The sequence below is a fragment of the Heterodontus francisci genome, chromosome 26 (assembly GCF_036365525.1).
Source record: "Heterodontus francisci isolate sHetFra1 chromosome 26, sHetFra1.hap1, whole genome shotgun sequence".
Classification (NCBI taxonomy): Eukaryota; Metazoa; Chordata; class Chondrichthyes; order Heterodontiformes; family Heterodontidae; genus Heterodontus; species Heterodontus francisci.
Window position 1 is genome coordinate 53,942,938 of NC_090396.1, and position 24,251 is coordinate 53,967,188.

Consider the following 24,251-nt stretch of genomic DNA (forward strand, 5'->3'; position numbering starts at 1 on the left):
GCTAATGGTTCTTGTTGGTTTGTTTGAAGCTGTGCTGAGGACTGTGTTGCTGTTGGTTGTTGGTTTTGTTTGAAGCTATGCTGAGGACTGTGTTGCTGATTGTTGTTGGTTTTGTTTGAAGCTGTGCTGAGGACTGTGTTGCTGAGGTTGTTGTTGGTTTTGTTTGAAGCTATGCTGAGGACAGTGTTGCTGATTGTTGTTGGTTTTGTTTGAAGCTGTGCTGTGGACTGTGTTGCTGATGGTTGTTGGTTTTGTTTGAAGCTGTGCTGAGGACTGTGTTGCTGATGGTTGTTATTGGTTTGTTTGAACTTTTGCTGAGGACTGTGTTGCTGATGGTTGTTGGTTTGTTTGAACTTGTGCTGAGGACTGTGTTGCTGATGGTTGTTGGTTTTGTTTGAAGCTTTGCTGAGGACTGTGTTGCTGATTGTTGTTGGTTTTGTTTGAAGCTATGCTGAGGACTGTGTTGCTGATGGTTGTTGTTGGTTTGTTTGAAGCTGTGCTGAGGACTGTGTTGCTGATGGTTGTTGGTTTTGTTTGAAGCTATGCTGAGGACTGTGTTGCTGATGGTTATTGATTTTGTTTGAAGCTATGCTGAGGACTGTGTTGCTGATGGTTGTTGTTGGTTTTGTTTGAAGCTGTGCTGAGGACTGTGTTGCTGATGGTTGTTGGTTTTGTTTGAAGCTATGCTGAGGACTGTGTTGCTGATGGTTGTTGTTGGTTTGTTTGAACCTGTGCTGAGGACTGTGTTGCTGATGGTTGTTGGTTTTGTTTGAAGCTATGCTGAGGACTGTGTTGCTGATGGTTGTTGGTTTTGTTTGAAGCAATGCTGAGGACTGTGTTGCTGATGGTTGTTGTTGGTTTGTTTGAAGCTGTGCTGAGGACTGTGTTGCTGTTGGTTATTGGTTTTGTTTGAAGCTATGCTGAGGACTGTGTTGCTGATGGTTGTTGGGTTTTGTTTGAAGCTATGCTGAGGACTGAGTTGCTGATTGTTGTTGGTTTTGTTTGAAGTTGTGCTGCGAACTATGTTGCTAATGTTTCTTGTTGGTTTGTTTGAAGCTGTGCTGAGGACTGTGTTGCTGTTGGTTGTTGGTTTTGTTTGAAGCTGTGCTGCGAAATCTGTTGCTAATGGTTCTTGTTGGTTTGTTTGAAGCTGTGCTGAGGACTGTGTTGCTGTTGGTTGTTGGTTTTGTTTGAAGCTATGCTGAGGACTGTGTTGCTGATTGTTGTTGGTTTTGTTTGAAGCTGTGCTGAGGACTGTGTTGCTGAGGTTGTTGTTGGTTTTGTTTGAAGCTATGCTGAGGACTGTGTTGCTGATTGTTGTTGGTTCTGTTTGAAGCTGTGCTGAGGACTGTGTTGCTGATGGTTGTTGTTGGTTTTGTTTGATGCTGTGCTGAGGACTGTGTTGCTGATGGTTGTTGTTGGTTTTGTTTGAAGCTGTGCTGAGGACTGTGTTGCTGATGGTTCTTGTTGGTTTTGTTTGAAGCTGTGCTGAGGACTGTGTTGCTGATGGTTGTTGTTGGTTTTGTTTGAAGCTGTGCTGAGGACTGTGTTGCTGATGGTTGTTGGTTTTGTTTGAAGCTATGCTGAGGACTGTGTTGCTGATTGTTGTTGGTTTTGTTTGAAGCTGTGCTGCGGACTATGTTGCCAATGGTTCTTGTTGGTTTGTTTGAAGCTGTGCTGAGGACTGTGTTGCTGATGGTTGTTGGTTTTGTTTGAAGCAATGCTGAGGACTGTGTTGCTGATTGTTGTTGGTTTTGTTTGAAGCTGTGCTGCGGACTATGTTGCTAATGGTTGTTGTTGGTTTGTTTGAAGCTGTGCTGAGGACTGTGTTGCTGATGGTTGTTGTTGCTTCTGTTTGAAGATGTCCTGAAGACTGTGTTGCTGATTGTTATTGGTTTTGTTTGAAGTTGTGCTGAGGTCTGTGTTGCTGATGGTTGTTGGTTTTGTTTGAATCTGTGCTGAGGACTGTGTCACTGATTGTTGGTCGATCTGTTTGAAGCTATGCTGAGGACTGTGTTGCTGATTGTTGTTGGTTTTGTTTGAAGCTGTGCTGCGGACTATGTTGCTAATGGTTCTTGTTGGTTTGTTTGAAGCTATGCTGAGGTCTGTGCTGCTGATGGTTGTTGTTGGACTGTTTGAAGCTGTGCTGAGGATTGTGTTGCTGATGGTTGTTGGTTTTGTTTGAAGCTTTGCTGAGGGCTGTGTTGCTGATTGTTGCTGGTTTTGTTTGAAGCTGTGCTGCGGACTATGTTGCTAATGGTTGTTGTTGGTTTGTTTGAAGCTTTGCTGAGGTCTGTGCTGCTGATGGTTGTTGTTGGATTGTTTGAAGCTGTGCTGAGGACTGTGTTGCTGACAGTTGTTGGTTTTGTTTGAAGCTATGCTGAGGACTGTGTTGCTGATTGTTGTTGGTTTTGTTTGAAGCTATGCTGAGGACTGTGTTGCTGATGGTTGTTGCTTTTGTTTGAAGCTATGCTGAGGACTGTGTTGCTGACTGTTGTTGGTTTTGTTTGTACCGGTGCTAAGGACTGTGTTGCTGATGGTTGTTGTTGGTTTCATTTGAAGCTGTGCTGTGGACTGTGTTGCTGATGGTTGTTGATTTTGTTTGAAGCTATGCTGAGGACTGAGTTGCTGATTGTTGTTGGTTTTGTTTCAAGCTGTGCTGAGGACTGTGTTGCTGATTGTTGTTGGTTTTGTTTGAAGCTATGCTGAGGACTGAGTTGCTGATTGTTGTTGGTTTTGTTTCAAGCTGTGCTGAGGACTGTGTTGCTGATTGTGATTGGTTTTGTTTGAAGCTATGCTGAGGACTGAGTTGCTGATTGTTGTTGGTTTTGTTTGAAGCTTTGATGAGGATTGTGTTGCTGATTGTGATTGGTTTTGTTTGAAGCTATGCTGAGGACTGAGTTGCTGATTGTTGTTGGTTTTGTTTGAAGCTATGCTGAGGACTGTGTTGCTGACTGTTGTTGGTTTTGTTTGAAGCTTTGCTGAGGACTGTGCTGCTGATGGTTGTTGGTTTTGTTTGAAGCTATGCTGAGGACTGTGTTGCTGATGGTTGTTGGTTTTGTTTGAAGCTATGCTGAGGACTGTGTTGCTGATTGTTGTTGGTTTTGTTTGAAGCTGTGTTGAGGACTGTGTTGCTGATTGTTGTTGGTTTTGTTTGAAGCTGTGCTGAGAACTGTGTTGCTGAGGTTGTTGTTGGTTTTGCTTGAAGCTGTGCTGAGGACTGTGTTGCTGATTGTGATTGGTTTTGTTTCAAGCTATGCTGTGGACTGTGTTGCTGATGGTTGTTGGTTTTGTTTGAAGCTGTGCTGAGGACTGTGTTGGTGATGGTTGTTGGTTTTATTTCAAGCTGTGCTGAGGACTGTGTTGCTGTTGGTTGTTGGTTTGTTTGAAGCTGTGCTGCGGACTATGTTGCTGATGGTTCTTGTTGGTTTGTTTGAAGCTGTGCTGAGGACTGTGTTGCTGATGGTTGTAGGTTTTGTTTGAAGCTATGCTGAGGACTGTGTTGCTGATTGTTGTTGGTTTTGTTTGAAGCTGTGCTGCGGATTATGTTGCTAATGGTTCTTGTTGGTTTGTTTGAAGCTGTGCTGAGGACTGTGTTGCTGATTGTTGTTGGTTTTGTTTGAATCTGTGCTGAGGAATGTGTTGCTGATGGTTGTTGCTTTTGTTTGAAGCTATGCTGAGGACTGTGCTGATGATGGTTGTTGTTGGTTTGTTTGAACTTGTGCTGAGGACTGTGTTGCTGATGGTTGTAGTTGGTTTTGTTTGAAGCTGTGCTGAGGACTGTGTTGCTGATGGATGTTGTTTGTTTCATTTGGAGCTGTGCTGAGGACTGTGTTGCTGATGGTTGTTGTTGGTTTTGTTTGAAGCTGTGCTGAGGACTGTGTTGCTGATGGTTGTTGCTTTTGTTTGAAGCTATGCTGAGGACTGTGCTGCTGATGGTTGTTGTTGCTTTGTTTGAAGCTGTGCTGAGGACTGTGTTGCTGATGGTTGTTGTTGGTTTTATTTGAAGCTGTGCTGAGGACTGTGTTGCTAATTGTTGTTGGTTTTGTTTGAAGCTGTGCTGAGGACTGTGTTGCTGATGGTTGTTGTTGGTTTTATTTGAAGCTGTGCTGAGGACTGTGTTGCTGATTGTTGTTGGTTTTGTTTGAAGCTGTGCTGAGGACTGTGCTGCTGATGGTTGTTGTTGGTTTGTTTGAACTTGTGCTGAGGACTGTGTTGCAGATGGTTGTTGGTTTTGTTTGAAGCTATGCTGAGGACTGTGCTGCTGATGGTTGTTGTTGGTTTGTTTGAACTTGTGCTGAGGACTGTGTCGCTGATGGTTGTTGGTTTTGTTTGAAGCTATGCTGAGGACTGTGCTGCTGATGGTTGTTGGTTTGTTTGAACTTGTGCTGAGGACTGTGTTGCTGATGGTTGTTGGTTTTGTTTGAAGCTTTGCTGAGGACTGTGTTGCTGATTGTTGTTGGTTTTGTTTGAAGCTATGCTGAGGACTGTGTTGCTGATGGTTGTTGTTGGTTTGTTTGAAGCTGTGCTGAGGACAGTGCTGCTGATGGTTGTTGGTTTTGTTTGAAGCTATGCTGAGGACTGTGTTGCTGATGGTTACTGGTTTTGTTTGAAGCTATGCTGTGGACTGTGTTGCTGATGGTTGTTGTTGGTTTTGTTTGAAGCTGTGCTGAGGACTGTGTTGCTGATGGTTGTTGGTTTTGTTTGAAGCTATGCTGAGGACTGTGTTGCTGATGGTTGTTGTTGGTTTGTTTGAACTTGTGCTGAGGAATGTGTTGCTGATGGTTGTTGGTTTTGTTTGAAGCTATGCTGAGGACTGTGCTGCTAAGGGTTGTTGTTGGTTTGTTTGAACTTGTGCTGAGGACTGTGTTGCTGATGGTTGTTGGTTTTGTTTGAAGCTATGCTGAGGACTGTGCTGCTGATGGTTGTTGTTGGTTTGTTTGAACTTGTGCTGAGGACTGTGTTGCTGATGGTTGTTGGTTTTGTTTGAAGCTTTGCTGAGGACTGTGTTGCTGATTGTTGTTGCTTTTGTTTGAAGCTATGCTGAGGACTGTGTTGCTGATGGTTGTTGTTGGTTTGTTTGAAGCTATGCTGAGGACTGTGTTGCTGATGGTTATTGGTTTTGTTTGAAGCTATGAAGAGGACTGTGTTGCTGATGGTTGTTGTTGGTTTTGTTTGAATCTGTGCTGAGGAATGTGTTGCTGATGGTTGTTGGTTTTGTTTGAAGCTCTGCTGAGGACTGTGTTGCTGATGGTTGTTGTTGGTTTGTTTGAAACTGTGCTTAGGACTGTGTTGCTGATGGTTGTTGGTTTTGTTTGAAGCTATGCTGAGGACTGTGTTGCTGATGGTTGTTGGTTTTGTTTGAAGCTATGCTGAGGACTGTGTTGCTGATGGTTGTTGTTGGTTTGTTTGAAGCTGTGCTGAGGACTGTGTTGCTGATGGTTGTTGGTTTTGTTTGAAGCTATGCTGAGGAATGTGTTGCTGATGGTTATTGGTTTTGTTTGAAGCAATGCTGAGGACTGTGTTGCTGATGGTTGTTGTTGGTTTTGTTAGAAGCTGTGCTGAGGACTGTGTTGCTGATGGTTGTTGGTTTTGTTTGAAGCTATGCTGAGGACTGTGTTGCTGATGGTTGTTTTTGGTTTGTTTGAACCTGTGCTGAGGACTGTGTTGCTGATGGTTGTTGGTTTTGTTTGAAGCTGTGCTAAGGACTGTGTTGCTGATCGTTGTTGTTGGTTTTGTTTGAAGCTGTGCTGAGGACTGTGTTGCTGATGGTTGTTGATTTTGTTTGAAGCTATGCTGAGGACTGTGTTGCTGACAGTGGTTGATTTTGTTTGAAGCTATGCTGAGGACTGTGTTGCTGATTGTTGTTGGTTTTGTTTGAAGCTGTGCTGAGGACTGTGTTGCTGATGGTTGTTGGTTTTGTTTGAAGCTTTGCTGAGGACTGTGTTGCTGATTGTTGTTGGTTTTGTTTGAAGCTATGCTGAGGACTGTGTTGCTGATGATTGTTGTTGGTTTGTTTGAAGCTGTGCTGAGGACTGTGTTGCTGATGGTTGTTGGTTTTGTTTGAAGCTATGCTGAGGACTGTGTTGCTGATGGTTGTTGTTGGTTTTATTTGAAGCTGTGCTGAGGACTGTGTTGCTGATTGTTGTTGGTTTTGTTTGAAGCTGTGCTGAGGACTGTGCTGCTGATGGTTGTTGTTGGTTTGTTTGAACTTGTGCTGAGGACGGTGTTGCAGATGGTTGTTGGTTTTGTTTGAAGCTATGCTGAGGACTGTGCTGCTGATGGTTGTTGTTGGTTTGTTTGAACTTGTGCTGAGGACTGTGTTGCTGATGGTTGTTGGTTTTGTTTGAAGCTATGCTGAGGACTGTGCTGCTGACGGTTGTTGTTGGTTTGTTTGAACTTTTGCTGATGACTGTGTTGCTGTTGGTTGTTGGTTTGTTTGAAGTTGTGCTGAGGACTGTGTTGCTGATGGTTGTTGGTTTTGTTTGAAGCTTTGCTGAGGACTGTGTTGCTGATTGTTGTTGGTTTTGTTTGAAGCTATGCTGAGGACTGTGTTGCTGATGGTTGTTGTTGGTTTGTTTGAAGCTGTGCTGAGGACAGTGCTGCTGATGGTTGTTGGTTTTGTTTGAAGCTATGCTGAGGACTGTGTTGCGGATGGTTACTGGTTTTGTTTGAAGCTATGCTGTGGACTGTGTTGCTGATGGTTGTTGTTGGTTTTGTTTGAAGCTGTGCTGAGGACTGTGTTGCTGATGGTTGTTGGTTTTGTTTGAAGCTATGCTGAGGACTGTGTTGCTGATGGTTGTTGTTGGTTTGTTTGAACTTGTGCTGAGGACTGTGTTGCTGATGGTTGTTGGTTTTGTTTGAAGCTATGCTGAGGACTGTGCTGCTAAGGGTTGTTGTTGGTTTGTTTGAACTTGTGCTGAGGACTGTGTTGCTGATGGTTGTTGGTTTTGTTTGAAGCTATGCTGAGGACTGTGCTGCTGATGGTTGTTGTTGTTTTGTTTGAACTTGTGCTGAGGACTGTGTTGCTGATGGTTGTTGGTTTTGTTTGAAGCTTTGCTGAGGACTGTGTTGCTGATTGTTGTTGCTTTTGTTTGAAGCTATGCTGAGGACTGTGTTGCTGATGGTTGTTGTTGGTTTGTTTGAAGCTGTGCTGAGGACTGTGTTGCTGATGGTTGTTGGTTTTGTTTGAAGCTATGCTGAGGACTGTGTTGCTGATGGTTATTGGTTTTGTTTGAAGCTATGCTGAGGACTGTGTTGCTGATGGTTGTTGTTGGTTTTGTTTGAATCTGTGCTGAGGAATGTGTTGCTGATGGTTGTTGGTTTTGTTTGAAGCTCTGCTGAGGACTGTGTTGCTGATGGCTGTTGTTGGTTTGTTTGAACCTGTGCTTAGAACTGTGTTGCTGACGGTTGTTGGTTTTGTTTGAAGCTATGCTGAGGACTGTGTTGCTGATGGTTGTTGGTTTTGTTTGAAGCTATGCTGAGGACTGTGTTGCTGATGGTTGTTGTTGGTTTGTTTGAAGCTGTGCTGAGGACTGTGTTGCTGATGGTTTTTGGTTTTCTTTGAAGCTATGCTGAGGACTGTGTTGCTGATGGTTATTGGTTTTGTTTGAAGCAATGCTGAGGACTGTGTTGCTGATGGTTGTTGTTGGTTTTGTTTGAAGCTGTGCTGAGGACTGTGTTGCTGATGGTTGTTGGTTTTGTTTGAAGCTATGCTGAGGACTGTGTTGCTGATGGTTGTTTTTGGTTTTGTTTGAAGCTGTGCTGAGGACTGTGTTGCTGATGGTTGTTGATTTTGTTTGAAGCTATGCTGAGGACTGTGTTGCTGACAGTTGTTGATTTTGTTTGAAGCTATGCTGAGGATTGAGTTGCTGATTGTTGTTGGTTTTGTTTGAAGCTGTGCTGAGGACTGAGTTGCTGATTGTTGTTGGTTTTGTTTGAAGCTGTGCTGAGGACTGTGTTGCTGATGGTTGTTGGTTTTGTTTGAAGCTTTGTTGAGGACTGTGTTGCTGATTGTTGTTGGTTTTGTTTGAAGCTATGCTGAGGACTGTGTTGCTGATGATTGTTGTTGGTTTGTTTGAAGCTGTGCTGAGGACTGTGTTGCTGATGGTTGTTGGTTTTGTTTGAAGCTATGCTGAGGACTGTGTTGCTGGTTATTGGTTTTGTTTGAAGCTATGCTGAGGACTGTGTTGCTGATGGTTGTTGTTGATTTTGTTTGAAGCTGTGCTTAGGACTGTGTTGCTGATGGTTGTTGGTTTTGTTTGAAGCTATGCTGAGGACTGTGCTGCTGATGGTTGTTGTTGGTTTGTTTGAACTTGTGCTGAGGACTGTGTTGCTGATGGTTGTTGGTTTTGTTTGAAGCTTTGCTGAGGACTGTGTTGCTGATTGTTGTTGCTTTTGTTTGAAACTATGCTGAGGACTGTGTTGCTGATGGTTGTTGTTGGTTTGTTTGAAGCTGTGCTGAGGACTGTGTTGCTGATGGTTATTGGTTTTTTTTGAAGCTATGCTGAGGACTGTGTTGCTGATGGTTGTTGTTGGTTTTGTTTGAATCTGTGCTGAGGAACGTGTTGCTGATGGTTGTTGGTTTTGTTTGAAGCTCTGCTGAGGACTGTGTTGCTGATGGTTGTTGTTGGTTTGTTTGAACCTGTGCTTAGGACTGTGTTGCTGATGGTTGTTGGTTTTGTTTGAAGCTATGCTGAGGACTGTGTTGCTGATGGTTGTTGGTTTTGTTTGAAGCTATGCTGAGGACTGTGTTGCTGATGGTTGTTGTTGGTTTGTTTGAAGCTGTGCTGAGGACTGTGTTGCTGATGGTTGTTGGTTTTGTTTGAAGCTATGCTGAGGACTGTGTTGCTGATGGTTATTGGTTTTGTTTGAAGCAATGCTGAGGACTGTGTTGCTGATGGTTGTTGTTGGTTTTGTTTGAAGCTGTGCTGAGGACTGTGTTGCTGATGGTTGTTGGTTTTGTTTGAAGCTATGCTGAGGACTGTGTTGCTGATCGTTGTTGTTGGTTTTGTTTGAAGCTGTGCTGAGGACTGTGTTGCTGATGGTTGTTGATTTTGTTTGAAGCTATGCTGAGGACTGTGTTGCTGACAGTTGTTGATTTTGTTTGAAGCTATGCTGAGGACTGAGTTGCTGATTGTTGTTGGTTTAGTTTGAAGCTTTGCTGAGGACTGAGTTGCTGATTGTTGTTGGTTTTGTTTGAAGCTATGCTGAGGACTGTGTTGCTGATTGTTGTTGGTTTAGTTTGAAGCTGTGCTGAGGACTGTGTTGCTGATGGTTGTTGGTTTTGTTTGAAGCTTTGCTGAGGACTGTGTTGCTGATTGTTGTTGGTTTTGTTTGAAGCTATGCTGAGGACTGTGTTGCTGATGATTGTTGTTGGTTTGTTTGAAGCTGTGCTGAGGACTGTGTTGCTGATGGTTGTTGGTTTTGTTTGAAGCTATGCTGAGGACTGTGTTGCTCATGGTTATTGGTTTTGTTTGAAGCTATGCTGAGGACTGTGTTGCTGATGGTTGTTGGTTTTGTTTGAAGCTATGCTGAGGACTGTGTTGCTGATTGTTGTTGGTTTTGTTTGAAGCTATGCTGAGGACTGTGTTGCTGATGGTTGTTGTTGGTTTTGTTTGAAGCTGTGCTGAGGACTGTGTTGCTGATGGTTGTTGGTTTTGTTTGAAGCTATGCTGAGGACTGTGTTGCTGATGGTTGTTGTTGGTTTGTTTGAACCTGTGCTGAGGACTATGTTGCTGATGGTTGTTGGTTTGGTTTGAAGCTGTGTTGAGGACTGTGTTGCTGATGGTTGTTGTTGGTTTTGTTTGAAGCTGTGCTGAGGACTGTGTTGCTGATCGTTGTTGTTGGTTTTGTTTGAAGCTGTGCTGAGGACTGTGCTGCTGATGGTTGTTGATTTTGTTTGATGCTATGCTGAGGACTGTGTTGCTGACGCTTGTTGATTTTGTTTGAAGCTATGCTGAGGACTGAGTTGCTGATTGTTGTTGGTTTTGTTTGAAGCTGTGCTGAGGACTGAGTTGCTGATTGTTGTTCGTTTTGTTTGAAGCTATGCTGAGGACTGTGTTGCTGATTGTTGTTGGTTTTGTTTGAAGATGTGCTGAGGACTGTGTTGCTGATTGTGATTGGTTTTGTTTGAAGTTGTGCTGAGGACTGTGTTGCTTATGGTTGTTGGTTTTGTTTGAATCTGTGCTGAGGACTGTGTCACTGATTGTTGTTCGTTCTGTTTGAAGCTTTGCTGAGGACTGTGTTGCTGATGGTTGTTGTTGCTTCTGTTTGAAGATGTGCTGAGGACTGTGTTGCTGATTGTTATTGGTTTTGTTTGAAGTTGTGCTGAGGACTGTGTTGCTGATGGTTGTTGGTTTTGTTTGAAGCTGTGCTGAGGACTGTGTTGCTGATGGTTGTTGGTTTTGTTTGAAGCTGTGCTGTGGACTGTGTTGCGGATGGTTGTTGGTTTTGTTTGAAGCTGTGCTGAGGACTGTGTTGCTGATGGTTGTTGGTTTTGTTTCAAGCTGTGCTGAGGACTGTGTCACTGATTGTTGTTCGTTCTGTTTGAAGCTTTGCTGAGGACTGTGTTGCTGATGGTTGTTGGTTTTGTTCCAAGCTGTGCTGAGGACTGTGTCACTGATTGTTGTTCGTTCTGTTTGAAGCTGTGCTGAGGACTGTGTTGCTGATGGTTGTTGGTTTTGTTTGAAGCTGTGCTGAGGACTGTGTTGCTGATGGTTGTTGGTTTTGTTTCAAGCTGTGCTGAGGACTATGTTGCTGATTGTTGTTGATTTTGTTTGAAGCTCTGCTGAGGACTGTGTTGCTGATGGTTGTTGTTGGTTTTATTTGAAGATGTGCTGAGGACTGTGTTGCTTATTGTTGTTGGTTTTGTTTGAAGCTGTGCTGAGGACTGTGTTGCTGATGGTTGTTGTTGGTTTTATTTGAAGCTGTGCTGAGGACTGTGTTGCTGATTGTTGTTGTTGGTTTGATTGAACTTGTGCTGAGGACTGTGTTGCTGATGGTTGTTGGTTTTGTTTGAAGCTTTGCTGAGGACTGTGTTGCTGATTGTTGTTGGTTTTGTTTGAAGCGATGCTGAGGACTGTGTTGCTGATGGTTGTTTTTGGTTTGTTTGAAGCTGTGCTGAGGACTGTGTTGCTGATGGTTGTTGGTTTTGTTTGAAGCTATGCTGAGGACTGTGTTGCTGTTGGTTGTTGGTTTTGTTTGAAGCTATGCTGAGGACTGTGTTGCTGATTGTTGTTGGTTTTGTTTGAAGCTGTGCTGAGGACTGTGTTGCTGAGGTTGTTGTTGGTTTTGTTTGAAGCTATGCTGAGGACTGTGTTGCTGATTGTTGTTGGTTTTGTTTGAAGCTGTGCTGTGGACTGTGTTGCTGATGGTTGTTGGTTTTGTTTGAAGCTGTGCTGAGGACTGTGTTGCTGATGGTTGTTATTGGTTTGTTTGAACTTTTGCTGAGGACTGTGTTGCTGATGGTTGTTGGTTTGTTTGAACTTGTGCTGAGGACTGTGTTGCTGATGGTTGTTGGTTTTGTTTGAAGATTTGCTGAGGACTGTGTTGCTGATTGTTGTTGGTTTTGTTTGAAGCTATGCTGAGGACTGTGTTGCTGATAATTGTTGTTGGTTTGTTTTAACTTGTGCTGAGGACTGTGTTGCTGATGGTTGTTGGTTTTGTTTGAAGCTATGCTGAGGACTGTGCTGCTAATGGTTGTTTTTGGTTTGTTTGAACCTGTGCTGAGGACTGTGTTGCTGATGGTTGTTGGTTTTGTTTGAAGCTATGCTGAGGACTGTGCTGCTGATGGTTGTTGTTGGTTTGTTTGAACTTTTGCTGAGGACTGTGTTGCTGATGGTTGTTGGTTTGTTTGAACCTGTGCTGAGGACTGTGTTGCTGATGGTTGTTGGTTTTGTTTGAAGCTTTGCTGAGGACAGTGTTGCTGATTGTTGTTGGTTTTGTTTGAAGCTATGCTGAGGACTGTGTTGCTGATGGTTGTTGTTGGTTTGTTTGAAGCTGTGCTGAGGACTGTGTTGCTGATGGTTGTTGGTTTTGTTTGAAGCTATGCTGAGGACTGTGTTGCTGATGGTTATTGATTTTGTTTGAAGCTATGCTGAGGACTGTGTTGCTGATGGTTGTTGTTGGTTTTGTTTGAAGCTGTGCTGAGGACTGTGTTGCTGATGGTTGTTGGTTTTGTTTGAAACTATGCTGAGGACTGTGTTGCTGATGGTTGTTGTTGGTTTGTTTGAACCTGTGCTGAGGACTGTGTTGCTGATGGTTGTTGGTTTTGTTTGAAGCTATGCTGAGGACTGTGTTGCTGATGGTTGTTGGTTTTGTTGGAAGCAATGCTGAGGACTGTGTTGCTGATGGTTGTTGTTGGTTTTGTTTGAAGCTGTGCTGAGGACTGTGTTGCTGATGGTTGTTGGTTTTGTTTGAAGCAATGCTGAGGACTGTGTTGCTGATGGTTGTTGTTGGTTTGTTTGAAGCTGTGCTGAGGACTGTGTTGCTGATGGTTATTGGTTTTGTTGGAAGCGATGCTGAGGACTGTGTTGCTGATGGTTGTTGGTTTTGTTTGAAGCTATGCTGAGGACTGTGTTGCTGATGGTTATTGGTTTTGTTTGAAGCTATGCAGAGGACTGTGTTGCTGATGGTTGTTGTTGGTTTGTTAGAAGCTGTGCTGAGGACTGTGTTGCTGATGGTTATTGGTTTTGTTTGAAGCTATGCTGAGGACTGTGTTGCTGATGGTTGTTGGGTTTTGTTTGAAGCTATGCTGAGGACTGAGTTGCTGATTGTTGTTGGTTTTGTTTGAAGTTGTGCTGCGAACTATGTTGCTAATGTTTCTTGTTGGTTTGTTTGAAGCTGTGCTGAGGACTGTGTTGCTGTTGGTTGTTGGTTTTGTTTGATGCTGTGCTGCGAACTCTGTTGCTAATGGTTCTTGTTGGTTTGTTTGAAGCTGTGCTGAGGACTGTGTTGCTGTTGGTTGTTGGTTTTGTTTGAAGCTATGCTGAGGACTGTGTTGCTGATTGTTGTTGGTTTTGTTTGAAGCTGTGCTGAGGACTGTGTTGCTGAGGTTGTTGTTGGTTTTGTTTGAAGCTATGCTGAGGACTGTGTTGCTGATTGTTGTTGCTTTTGTTTGAAGCTGTGCTGTGGACTGTGTTGCTGATGGTTGTTGGTTTTGTTTGAAGCTGTGCTGAGGACTGTGTTGCTGATGGTTGTTATTGGTTTTATTTGAAGCTGTGCTGAGGACTGTGTTGCTGATTGTTGTTGTTGGTTTGTTTGAACTTGTGCTGAGGACTGTGTTGCTGATGGTTGTTGGTTTTGTTTGAAGCTTTGCTGAGGACTGTGTTGCTGATTGTTGTTGGTTTTGTTTGAAGCGATGCTGAGGACTGTGTTGCTGATGGTTGTTTTTGGTTTGTTTGAAGCTGTGCTGAGGACTGTGTTGCTGATGGTTGTTGGTTTTGTTTGAAGCTATGCTGAGGACTGTGTTGCTGTTGGTTGTTGGTTTTGTTTGAAGCTATGCTGAGGACTGTGTTGCTGATTGTTGTTGGTTTTGTTTGAAGCTGTGCTGAGGACTGTGTTGCTGAGGTTGTTGTTGGTTTTGTTTGAAGCTATGCTGAGGACTGTGTTGCTGATTGTTGTTGGTTTTGTTTGAAGCTGTGCTGTGGACTGTGTTGCTGATGGTTGTTGGTTTTGTTTGAAGCTGTGCTGAGGACTGTGTTGCTGATGGTTGTTATTGGTTTGTTTGAACTTTTGCTGAGGACTGTGTTGCTGATGGTTGTTGGTTTGTTTGAACTTGTGCTGAGGACTGTGTTGCTGATGGTTGTTGGTTTTGTTTGAAGATTTGCTGAGGACTGTGTTGCTGATTGTTGTTGGTTTTGTTTGAAGCTATGCTGAGGACTGTGTTGCTGATAATTGTTGTTGGTTTGTTTTAACTTGTGCTGAGGACTGTGTTGCTGATGGTTGTTGGTTTTGTTTGAAGCTATGCTGAGGACTGTGCTGCTAATGGTTGTTTTTGGTTTGTTTGAACCTGTGCTGAGGACTGTGTTGCTGATGGTTGTTGGTTTTGTTTGAAGCTATGCTGAGGACTGTGCTGCTGATGGTTGTTGTTGGTTTGTTTGAACTTTTGCTGAGGACTGTGTTGCTGATGGTTGTTGGTTTGTTTGAACCTGTGCTGAGGACTGTGTTGCTGATGGTTGTTGGTTTTGTTTGAAGCTTTGCTGAGGACAGTGTTGCTGATTGTTGTTGGTTTTGTTTGAAGCTATGCTGAGGACTGTGTTGCTGATGGTTGTTGTTGGTTTGTTTGAAGCTGTGCTGAGGACTGTGTTGCTGATGGTTGTTGGTTTTGTTTGAAGCTATGCTGAGGACTGTGTTGCTGATGGTTATTGATTTTGTTTGAAGCTATGCTGAGGACTGTGTTGCTGATGGTTGTTGTTGGTTTTGTTTGAAGCTGTGCTGAGGACTGTGTTGCTGATGGTTGTTGGTTTTGTTTGAAACTATGCTGAGGACTGTGTTGCTGATGGTTGTTGTTGGTTTGTTTGAACCTGTGCTGAGGACTGTGTTGCTGATGGTTGTTGGTTTTGTTTGAAGCTATGCTGAGGACTGTGTTGCTGATGGTTGTTGGTTTTGTTGGAAGCAATGCTGAGGACTGTGTTGCTGATGGTTGTTGTTGGTTTTGTTTGAAGCTGTGCTGAGGACTGTGTTGCTGATGGTTGTTGGTTTTGTTTGAAGCTATGCTGAGGACTGTGTTGCTGATGGTTGTTGTTGGTTTGTTTGAAGCTGTGCTGAGGACTGTGTTGCTGATGGTTATTGGTTTTGTTGGAAGCGATGCTGAGGACTGTGTTGCTGATGGTTGTTGGTTTTGTTTGAAGCTATGCTGAGGACTGTGTTGCTGATGGTTATTGGTTTTGTTTGAAGCTATGCAGAGGACTGTGTTGCTGATGGTTGTTGTTGGTTTGTTAGAAGCTGTGCTGAGGACTGTGTTGCTGATGGTTATTGGTTTTGTTTGAAGCTATGCTGAGGACTGTGTTGCTGATGGTTGTTGGGTTTTGTTTGAAGCTATGCTGAGGACTGAGTTGCTGATTGTTGTTGGTTTTGTTTGAAGTTGTGCTGCGAACTATGTTGCTAATGTTTCTTGTTGGTTTGTTTGAAGCTGTGCTGAGGACTGTGTTGCTGTTGGTTGTTGGTTTTGTTTGATGCTGTGCTGCGAACTCTGTTGCTAATGGTTCTTGTTGGTTTGTTTGAAGCTGTGCTGAGGACTGTGTTGCTGTTGGTTGTTGGTTTTGTTTGAAGCTATGCTGAGGACTGTGTTGCTGATTGTTGTTGGTTTTGTTTGAAGCTGTGCTGAGGACTGTGTTGCTGAGGTTGTTGTTGGTTTTGTTTGAAGCTATGCTGAGGACTGTGTTGCTGATTGTTGTTGCTTTTGTTTGAAGCTGTGCTGTGGACTGTGTTGCTGATGGTTGTTGGTTTTGTTTGAAGCTGTGCTGAGGACTGTGTTGCTGATGGTTGTTGGTTTTGTTTCAAGCTGTGCTGAGGACTATGTTGCTGATTGTTGTTGATTTTGTTTGAAGCTCTGCTGAGGACTGTGTTGCTGATGGTTGTTGTTGGTTTTATTTGAAGCTGTGCTGAGGACTGTGTTGCTTATTGTTGTTGGTTTTGTTTGAAGCTGTGCTGAGGACTGTGTTGCTGATGGTTGTTGTTGGTTTTATTTGAAGCTGTGCTGAGGACTGTGTTGCTGATTGTTGTTGTTGGTTTGTTTGAACTTGTGCTGAGGACTGTGTTGCTGATGGTTGTTGGTTTTGTTTGAAGCTTTGCTGAGGACTGTGTTGCTGATTGTTGTTGGTTTTGTTTGAAGCGATGCTGAGGACTGTGTTGCTGATGGTTGTTTTTGGTTTGTTTGAAGCTGTGCTGAGGACTGTGTTGCTGATGGTTGTTGGTTTTGTTTGAAGCTATGCTGAGGACTGTGTTGCTGTTGGTTGTTGGTTTTGTTTGAAGCTATGCTGAGGACTGTGTTGCTGATTGTTGTTGGTTTTGTTTGAAGCTGTGCTGAGGACTGTGTTGCTGAGGTTGTTGTTGGTTTTGTTTGAAGCTATGCTGAGGACTGTGTTGCTGATTGTTGTTGGTTTTGTTTGAAGCTGTGCTGTGGACTGTGTTGCTGATGGTTGTTGGTTTTGTTTGAAGCTGTGCTGAGGACTGTGTTGCTGATGGTTGTTATTGGTTTGTTTGAACTTTTGCTGAGGACTGTGTTGCTGATGGTTGTTGGTTTGTTTGAACTTGTGCTGAGGACTGTGTTGCTGATGGTTGTTGGTTTTGTTTGAAGATTTGCTGAGGACTGTGTTGCTGATTGTTGTTGGTTTTGTTTGAAGCTATGCTGAGGACTGTGTTGCTGATAATTGTTGTTGGTTTGTTTTAACTTGTGCTGAGGACTGTGTTGCTGATGGTTGTTGGTTTTGTTTGAAGCTATGCTGAGGACTGTGCTGCTAATGGTTGTTTTTGGTTTGTTTGAACCTGTGCTGAGGACTGTGTTGCTGATGGTTGTTGGTTTTGTTTGAAGCTATGCTGAGGACTGTGCTGCTGATGGTTGTTGTTGGTTTGTTTGAACTTTTGCTGAGGACTGTGTTGCTGATGGTTGTTGGTTTGTTTGAACCTGTGCTGAGGACTGTGTTGCTGATGGTTGTTGGTTTTGTTTGAAGCTTTGCTGAGGACAGTGTTGCTGATTGTTGTTGGTTTTGTTTGAAGCTATGCTGAGGACTGTGTTGCTGATGGTTGTTGTTGGTTTGTTTGAAGCTGTGCTGAGGACTGTGTTGCTGATGGTTGTTGGTTTTGTTTGAAGCTATGCTGAGGACTGTGTTGCTGATGGTTATTGATTTTGTTTGAAGCTATGCTGAGGACTGTGTTGCTGATGGTTGTTGTTGGTTTTGTTTGAAGCTGTGCTGAGGACTGTGTTGCTGATGGTTGTTGGTTTTGTTTGAAACTATGCTGAGGACTGTGTTGCTGATGGTTGTTGTTGGTTTGTTTGAACCTGTGCTGAGGACTGTGTTGCTGATGGTTGTTGGTTTTGTTTGAAGCTATGCTGAGGACTGTGTTGCTGATGGTTGTTGGTTTTGTTGGAAGCAATGCTGAGGACTGTGTTGCTGATGGTTGTTGTTGGTTTTGTTTGAAGCTGTGCTGAGGACTGTGTTGCTGATGGTTGTTGGTTTTGTTTGAAGCTATGCTGAGGACTGTGTTGCTGATGGTTGTTGTTGGTTTGTTTGAAGCTGTGCTGAGGACTGTGTTGCTGATGGTTATTGGTTTTGTTGGAAGCGATGCTGAGGACTGTGTTGCTGATGGTTGTTGGTTTTGTTTGAAGCTATGCTGAGGACTGTGTTGCTGATGGTTATTGGTTTTGTTTGAAGCTATGCAGAGGACTGTGTTGCTGATGGTTGTTGTTGGTTTGTTAGAAGCTGTGCTGAGGACTGTGTTGCTGATGGTTATTGGTTTTGTTTGAAGCTATGCTGAGGACTGTGTTGCTGATGGTTGTTGGGTTTTGTTTGAAGCTATGCTGAGGACTGAGTTGCTGATTGTTGTTGGTTTTGTTTGAAGTTGTGCTGCGAACTATGTTGCTAATGTTTCTTGTTGGTTTGTTTGAAGCTGTGCTGAGGACTGTGTTGCTGTTGGTTGTTGGTTTTGTTTGATGCTGTGCTGCGAACTCTGTTGCTAATGGTTCTTGTTGGTTTGTTTGAAGCTGTGCTGAGGACTGTGTTGCTGTTGGTTGTTGGTTTTGTTTGAAGCTATGCTGAGGACTGTGTTGCTGATTGTTGTTGGTTTTGTTTGAAGCTGTGCTGAGGACTGTGTTGCTGAGGTTGTTGTTGGTTTTGTTTGAAGCTATGCTGAGGACTGTGTTGCTGATTGTTGTTGCTTTTGTTTGAAGCTGTGCTGTGGACTGTGTTGCTGATGGTTGTTGGTTTTGTTTGAAGCTGTGCTGAGGACTGTGTTGCTGATGGTTGTTATTGGTTTGTTTGAACTTTTGCTGAGGACTGTGTTGCTGATGGTTGTTGGTTTGTTTGAACTTGTGCTGAGGACTGTGTTGCTGATGGTTGTTGGTTTTGTTTGAAGCTTTGCTGAGGACAGTGTTGCTGATTGTTGTTGGTTTTGTTTGAAGCTATGCTGAGGACTGTGTTGCTGATGGTTGTTGTTGGTTTGTTTGAAGCTGTGCTGAGGACTGTGTTGCTGATGGTTGTTGGTTTTGTTTGAAGCTATGCTGAGGACTGTGTTGCTGATGGTTATTGATTTTGTTTGAAGCTATGCTGAGGACTGTGTTGCTGATGGTTGTTGTTGGTTTTGTTTGAAGCTGTGCTGAGGACTGTGTTGCTGATGGTTGTTGGTTTTGTTTGAAGCTATGCTGAGGACTGTGATGCTGATGGTTGTTGTTGGTTTGTTTGAACCTGTGCTGAGGACTGTGTTGCTGATGGTTGTTGGTTTTGTTTGAAGCTATGCTGAGGACTGTGTTGCTGATGGTTGTTGGTTTTGTTGGAAGCTATGCTGAGGACTGTGTTGCTGATGGTTGTTGTTGGTTTTGTTTGAAGCTGTGCTGAGGACTGTGTTGCTGATGGTTGTTGGTTTTGTTTGAAGCTATGCTGAGGACTGTGTTGCTGATGGTTGTTGTTGGTTTGTTTGAAGCTGTGCTGAGGACTGTGTTGCTGATGGTTATTGGTTTAGTTTGAAGCGATGCTGAGGACTGTGTTGCTGATGGTTGTTGGTTTTGTTTGAAGCTATGCTGAGGACTGTGTTGCTGATGGTTATTGGTTTTGTTTGAAGCTATGCTGAGGACTGTGTTGCTGATGGTTGTTGTTGGTTTGTTTGAAGCTGTGCTGAGGACTGTGTTGCTGATGGTTATTGGTTTTGTTTGAAGCTATGCTGAGGACTGTGTTGCTGATGGTTGTTGGGTTTTGTTTGAAGCTATGCTGAGGACTGAGTTGCTGATTGATGTTGGTTTTGTTTGAAGTTGTGCTGCGAACTATGTTGCTAATGTTTCTTGTTGGTTTGTTTGAAGCTGTGCTGAGGACTGTGTTGCTGTTGGTTGTTGGTTTTGTTTGATGCTGTGCTGCGAACTCTGTTGCTAATGGTTCTTGTTGGTTTGTTTGAAGCTGTGCTGAGGACTGTGTTGCTGTTGGTTGTTGGTTTTGTTTGAAGCTATGCTGAGGACTGTGTTGCTGATTGTTGTTGGTTTTGTTTGAAGCTGTGCTGAGGACTGTGTTGCTGAGGTTGTTGTTGGTTTTGTTTGAAGCTATGCTGAGGACTGTGTTGCTGATTGTTGTTGCTTTTGTTTGAAGCTGTGCTGTGGACTGTGTTGCTGATGGTTGTTGGTTTTGTTTGAAGCTGTGCTGAGGACTGTGTTGCTGATGGTTGTTATTGGTTTGTTTGAACTTTTGCTGAGGACTGTGTTGCTGATGGTTGTTGGTTTGTTTGAACTTGTGCTGAGGACTGTGTTGCTGATGGTTGTTGGTTTTGTTTGAAGCTTTGCTGAGGACTGTGTTGCTGATTGTTGTTGGTTTTGTTTGAAGCTATGCTGAGGACTGTGTTGCTGATGATTGTTGTTGGTTTGTTTTAACTTGTGCTGAGGACTGTGTTGCTGATGGTTGTTGGTTTTGTTTGAAGCTATGCTGAGGACTGTGCTGCTAATGGTTGTTTTTGGTTTGTTTGAACCTGTGCTGAGGACTGTGTTGCTGATGGTTGTTGGTTTTGTTTGAAGCTATGCTGAGGACTGTGCTGCTGATGGTTGTTGTTGGTTTGTTTGAACTTTTGCTGAGGACTGTGTTGCTGATGGTTGTTGTTGGTTTGTTTGAAGCTGTGCTGAGGACTGTGTTGCTGATGGTTGTTGGTTTGTTTGAACTTGTGCTGAGGACTGTGTTGCTGATGGTTGTTGGTTTTGTTTGAAGCTTTGCTGAGGACTGTGTTGCTGATGGTTGTTGTTGGTTTGTTTGAAGCTGTGCTGAGGACTGTGTTGCTGATTGTTGTTGGTTTTGTTTGAAGCTGTGCTGAGGACTGTGTTGCTGATTGTGATTGGTTTTGTTTGAAGCTATGCTGAGGACTGAGTTGCTGATTGTTGTTGGTTTTGTTTGAAGTTGTGCTGCGAACTATGTTGCTAATAGTTCTTGTTGGTTTGTTTGAAGCTGCGCTGAGGACTGTGTTGCTGTTGGCTGTTGGTTTTGTTTGAAGCTGTGCTGCGAACTCTGTTGCTAATGGTTCTTGTTGGTTTGTTTGAAGCTGTGCTGAGGACTGTGTTGCTGTTGGTTGTTGGTTTTGTTTGAAGCTATGCTGAGGACTGTGTTGCTGATTGTTGTTGGTTTTGTTTGAAGCTGTGCTGAGGACTGTGTTGCTGAGGTTGTTGTTGGTTTTGTTTGAAGCTATGCTGAGGACTGTGTTGCTGATTGTTGTTGGTTTTGTTTGAAGCTGTGCTGTGGACTGTGTTGCTGATGGTTGTTGGTTTTGTTTGAAGCTGTGCTGAGGACTGTGTTGCTGATGGTTGTTGTTGGTTTGTTTGAACTTTTGCTGAGGACTGTGTTGCTGATGGTTGTTGGTTTGTTTGAACTTGTGCTGAGGACTGTGTTGCTGATGGTTGTTGGTTTTGTTTGAAGCTTTGCTGAGGACTGTGTTGCTGATTGTTGTTGGTTTTGTTTGAAGCTATGCTGAGGACTGTGTTGCTGATGGTTGTTGTTGGTTTGTTTGAAGCTGTGCTGAGGACTGTGTTGCTGATGGTTGTTGGTTTTGTTTGAAGCTATGCTGAGGACTGTGTTGCTGATGGTTATTGATTTTGTTTGAAGCTATGCTGAGGACTGTGTTGCTGATGGTTGTTGTTGGTTTTGTTTGAAGCTGTGCTGAGGACTGTGTTGCTGATGGTTGTTGGTTTTGTTTGAAGCTATGCTGAGGACTGTGTTGCTGATGGTTGTTGGTTTTGTTTGAAGCAATGCTGAGGACTGTGTTGCTGATGGTTGTTGTTGGTTTTGTTTGAAGCTGTGCTGAGGACTGTGTTGCTGATGGTTGTTGGTTTTGTTTGAAGCTATGCTGAGGACTGTGTTGCTGATGGTTGTTGTTGGTTTGCTTGAAGCTGTGCTGAGGACTGTTTTGCTGATGGTTATTGGTTTTGTTTGAAGCGATGCTGAGGACTGTGTTGCTGATGGTTGTTGGTTTTGTTTGAAGCTATGCTGAGGACTGTGTTGCTGATGGTTATTGGTTTTGTTTGAAGCTATGCTGAGGACTGTGTTGCTGATGGTTGTTGTTGGTTTGTTTGAAGCTGTGCTGAGGACTGTGTTGCTGTTGGTTGTTGATTTTGTTTGAAGCTGTGCTGCGAACTCTGTTGCTAATGGTTCTTGTTGGTTTGTTTGAAGCTGTGCTGAGGACTGTGTTGCTGTTGGTTGTTGGTTTTGTTTGAAGTTGTGCTGCGAACTATGTTGCTAATGTTTCTTGTTGGTTTGTTTGAAGCTGTGCTGAGGACTGTGTTGCTGTTGGTTGTTGATTTTGTTTGAAGCTGTGCTGCGAACTCTGTTGCTAATGGTTCTTGTTGGTTTGTTTGAAGCTGTGCTGAGGACTGTGTTGCTGTTGGTTGTTGGTTTTGTTTGAAGCTATGCTGAGGACTGTGTTGCTGATTGTTGTTGGTTTTGTTTGAAGCTGTGCTGAGGACTGTGTTGCTGAGGTTGTTGTTGGTTTTGTTTGAAGCTATGCTGAGGACTGTGTTGCTGATTGTTGTTGGTTTTGTTTGAAGCTGTGCTGTGGACTGTGTTGCTGATGGTTGTTGGTTTTGTTTGAAGCTGTGCTGAGGACTGTGTTGCTGATGGTTGTTATTGGTTTGTTTGAACTTTTGCTGAGGACTGTGTTGCTGATGGTTGTTGGTTTGTTTGAACTTGTGCTGAGGACTGTGTTGCTGATGGTTGTTGGTTTTGTTTGAAGATTTGCTGAGGACTGTGTTGCTGATTGTTGTTGGTTTTGTTTGAAGCTATGCTGAGGACTGTGTTGCTGATGGTTGTTGTTGGTTTGTTTGAAGCTGTGCTGAGGACTGTGTTGCTGATGGTTGTTGGTTTTGTTTGAAGCGATGCTGAGGACTGTGTTGCTGATGGTTGTTGTTGGTTTGTTTGAACCTGCGCTGAGGACTATGTTGCTGATGGTTGTTGGTTTTGTTTGAAGCTGTGTTGAGGACTGTGTTGCTGATCGTTGTTGTTGGTTTTGTTTCAAGCTGTGCTGAGGACTGTGCTGCTGATGGTTGTTGATTTTCTTTGAAGCTATGCCAAGGACTGTGTTGCTGACGCTTGTTGATTTTGTTTGAAGCTATGCTGAGGACTGAGTTGCTGATTGTTGTTGGTTTTGTTTGAAGCTGTGCTGAGGACTGAGTTGCTGATTGTTGTTCGTTTTGTTTGAAGCTATGCTGAGGACTGTGTTGCTGATGGTTGTTGTTGGTTTTATTTGAAGCTGTGCTGAGGACTGTGTTGCTTATTGTTGTTGGTTTTGTTTGAAGCTATGCTGAGGACTGTGTTGCTGATGGTTGTTGTTGGTTTTGTTTGATGCTGTGCTGAGGACTGTGTTGCTGATGGTTGTTGGTTTTGTTTGAAACTATGCTGAGGACTGTGTTGCTGATGGTTGTTGTTGGTTTGTTTGAACCTGTGCTGAGGACTGTGTTGCTGATGGTTGTTGGTTTTGTTTGAAGCAATGCTGAGGACTGTGTTGCTGATGGTTGTTGTTGGTTTTGTTTGAAGCTGTGCTGAGGACTGTGTTGCTGATGGTTGTTGGTTTTGTTTGAAGCTATGCTGAGGACTGTGTTGCTGATGGTTGTTGTTGGTTTGCTTGAAGCTGTGCTGAGGACTGTTTTGCTGATGGTTATTGGTTTTGTTTGAAGCGATGCTGAGGACTGTGTTGCTGATGGTTGTTGGTTTTGTTTGAAGCTATGCTGAGGACTGTGTTGCTGATGGTTATTGGTTTTGTTTGAAGCTATGCTGAGGACTGTGTTGCTGATGGTTGTTGTTGGTTTGTTTGAAGCTGTGCTGAGGACTGTGTTGCTGTTGGTTGTTGATTTTGTTTGAAGCTGTGCTGCGAACTCTGTTGCTAATGGTTCTTGTTGGTTTGTTTGAAGCTGTGCTGAGGACTGTGTTGCTGTTGGTTGTTGGTTTTGTTTGAAGTTGTGCTGCGAACTATGTTGCTAATGTTTCTTGTTGGTTTGTTTGAAGCTGTGCTGAGGACTGTGTTGCTGTTGGTTGTTGATTTTGTTTGAAGCTGTGCTGCGAACTCTGTTGCTAATGGTTCTTGTTGGTTTGTTTGAAGCTGTGCTGAGGACTGTGTTGCTGTTGGTTGTTGGTTTTGTTTGAAGCTATGCTGAGGACTGTGTTGCTGATTGTTGTTGGTTTTGTTTGAAGCTGTGCTGAGGACTGTGTTGCTGAGGTTGTTGTTGGTTTTGTTTGAAGCTATGCTGAGGACTGTGTTGCTGATTGTTGTTGGTTTTGTTTGAAGCTGTGCTGTGGACTGTGTTGCTGATGGTTGTTGGTTTTGTTTGAAGCTGTGCTGAGGACTGTGTTGCTGATGGTTGTTATTGGTTTGTTTGAACTTTTGCTGAGGACTGTGTTGCTGATGGTTGTTGGTTTGTTTGAACTTGTGCTGAGGACTGTGTTGCTGATGGTTTTTGGTTTTGTTTGAAGCTTTGCTGAGGACTGTGTTGCTGATTGTTGTTGGTTTTGTTTGAAGCTATGCTGAGGACTGTGTTGCTGATGGTTGTTGTTGGTTTGTTTGAAGCTGTGCTGAGGACTGTGTTGCTGATGGTTGTTGGTTTTGTTTGAAGCGATGCTGAGGACTGTGTTGCTGATGGTTGTTGTTGGTTTGTTTGAACCTGCGCTGAGGACTATGTTGCTGATGGTTGTTGGTTTTGTTTGAAGCTGTGCTGAGGACTGTGTTGCTGATGGTTGTTATTGGTTTGTTTGAACTTTTGCTGAGGACTGTGTTGCTGATTGTTGTTGGTTTTGTTTGAAGCTATGCTGAGGACTGTGTTGCTGATGGTTGTTGTTGGTTTGTTTGAAGCTGTGCTGAGGACTGTGTTGCTGATGGTTGTTGGTTTTGTTTGAAGCTGTGCTGAGGACTGTGTTGCTGATGGTTGTTATTGGTTTGTTTGAACTTTTGCTGAGGACTGTGTTGCTGATGGTTGTTGGTTTGTTTGAACTTGTGCTGAGGACTGTGTTGCTGATGGTTGTTGGTTTTGTTTGAAGATTTGCTGAGGACTGTGTTGCTGATTGTTGTTGGTTTTGTTTGAAGCTATG

At 43.4% G+C, this 24,251-nt stretch overlaps 1 protein-coding gene across 1 annotated transcript in view; it reads right to left on the reverse strand.

Moving 5' to 3' along the window:
• LOC137384508 (mucin-2-like) overlaps positions 1-24,251 on the reverse strand; it is a 94,751-nt gene that overhangs the window by 36,605 nt on the left and 33,895 nt on the right. Inside the window, exon 2 of the mRNA XM_068058648.1 lies at positions 1,778-2,146. Within this exon, the coding sequence (XP_067914749.1) occupies positions 1,778-2,146 (369 nt within the window). The remainder of the gene's footprint in view (positions 1-1,777; positions 2,147-24,251) is intronic.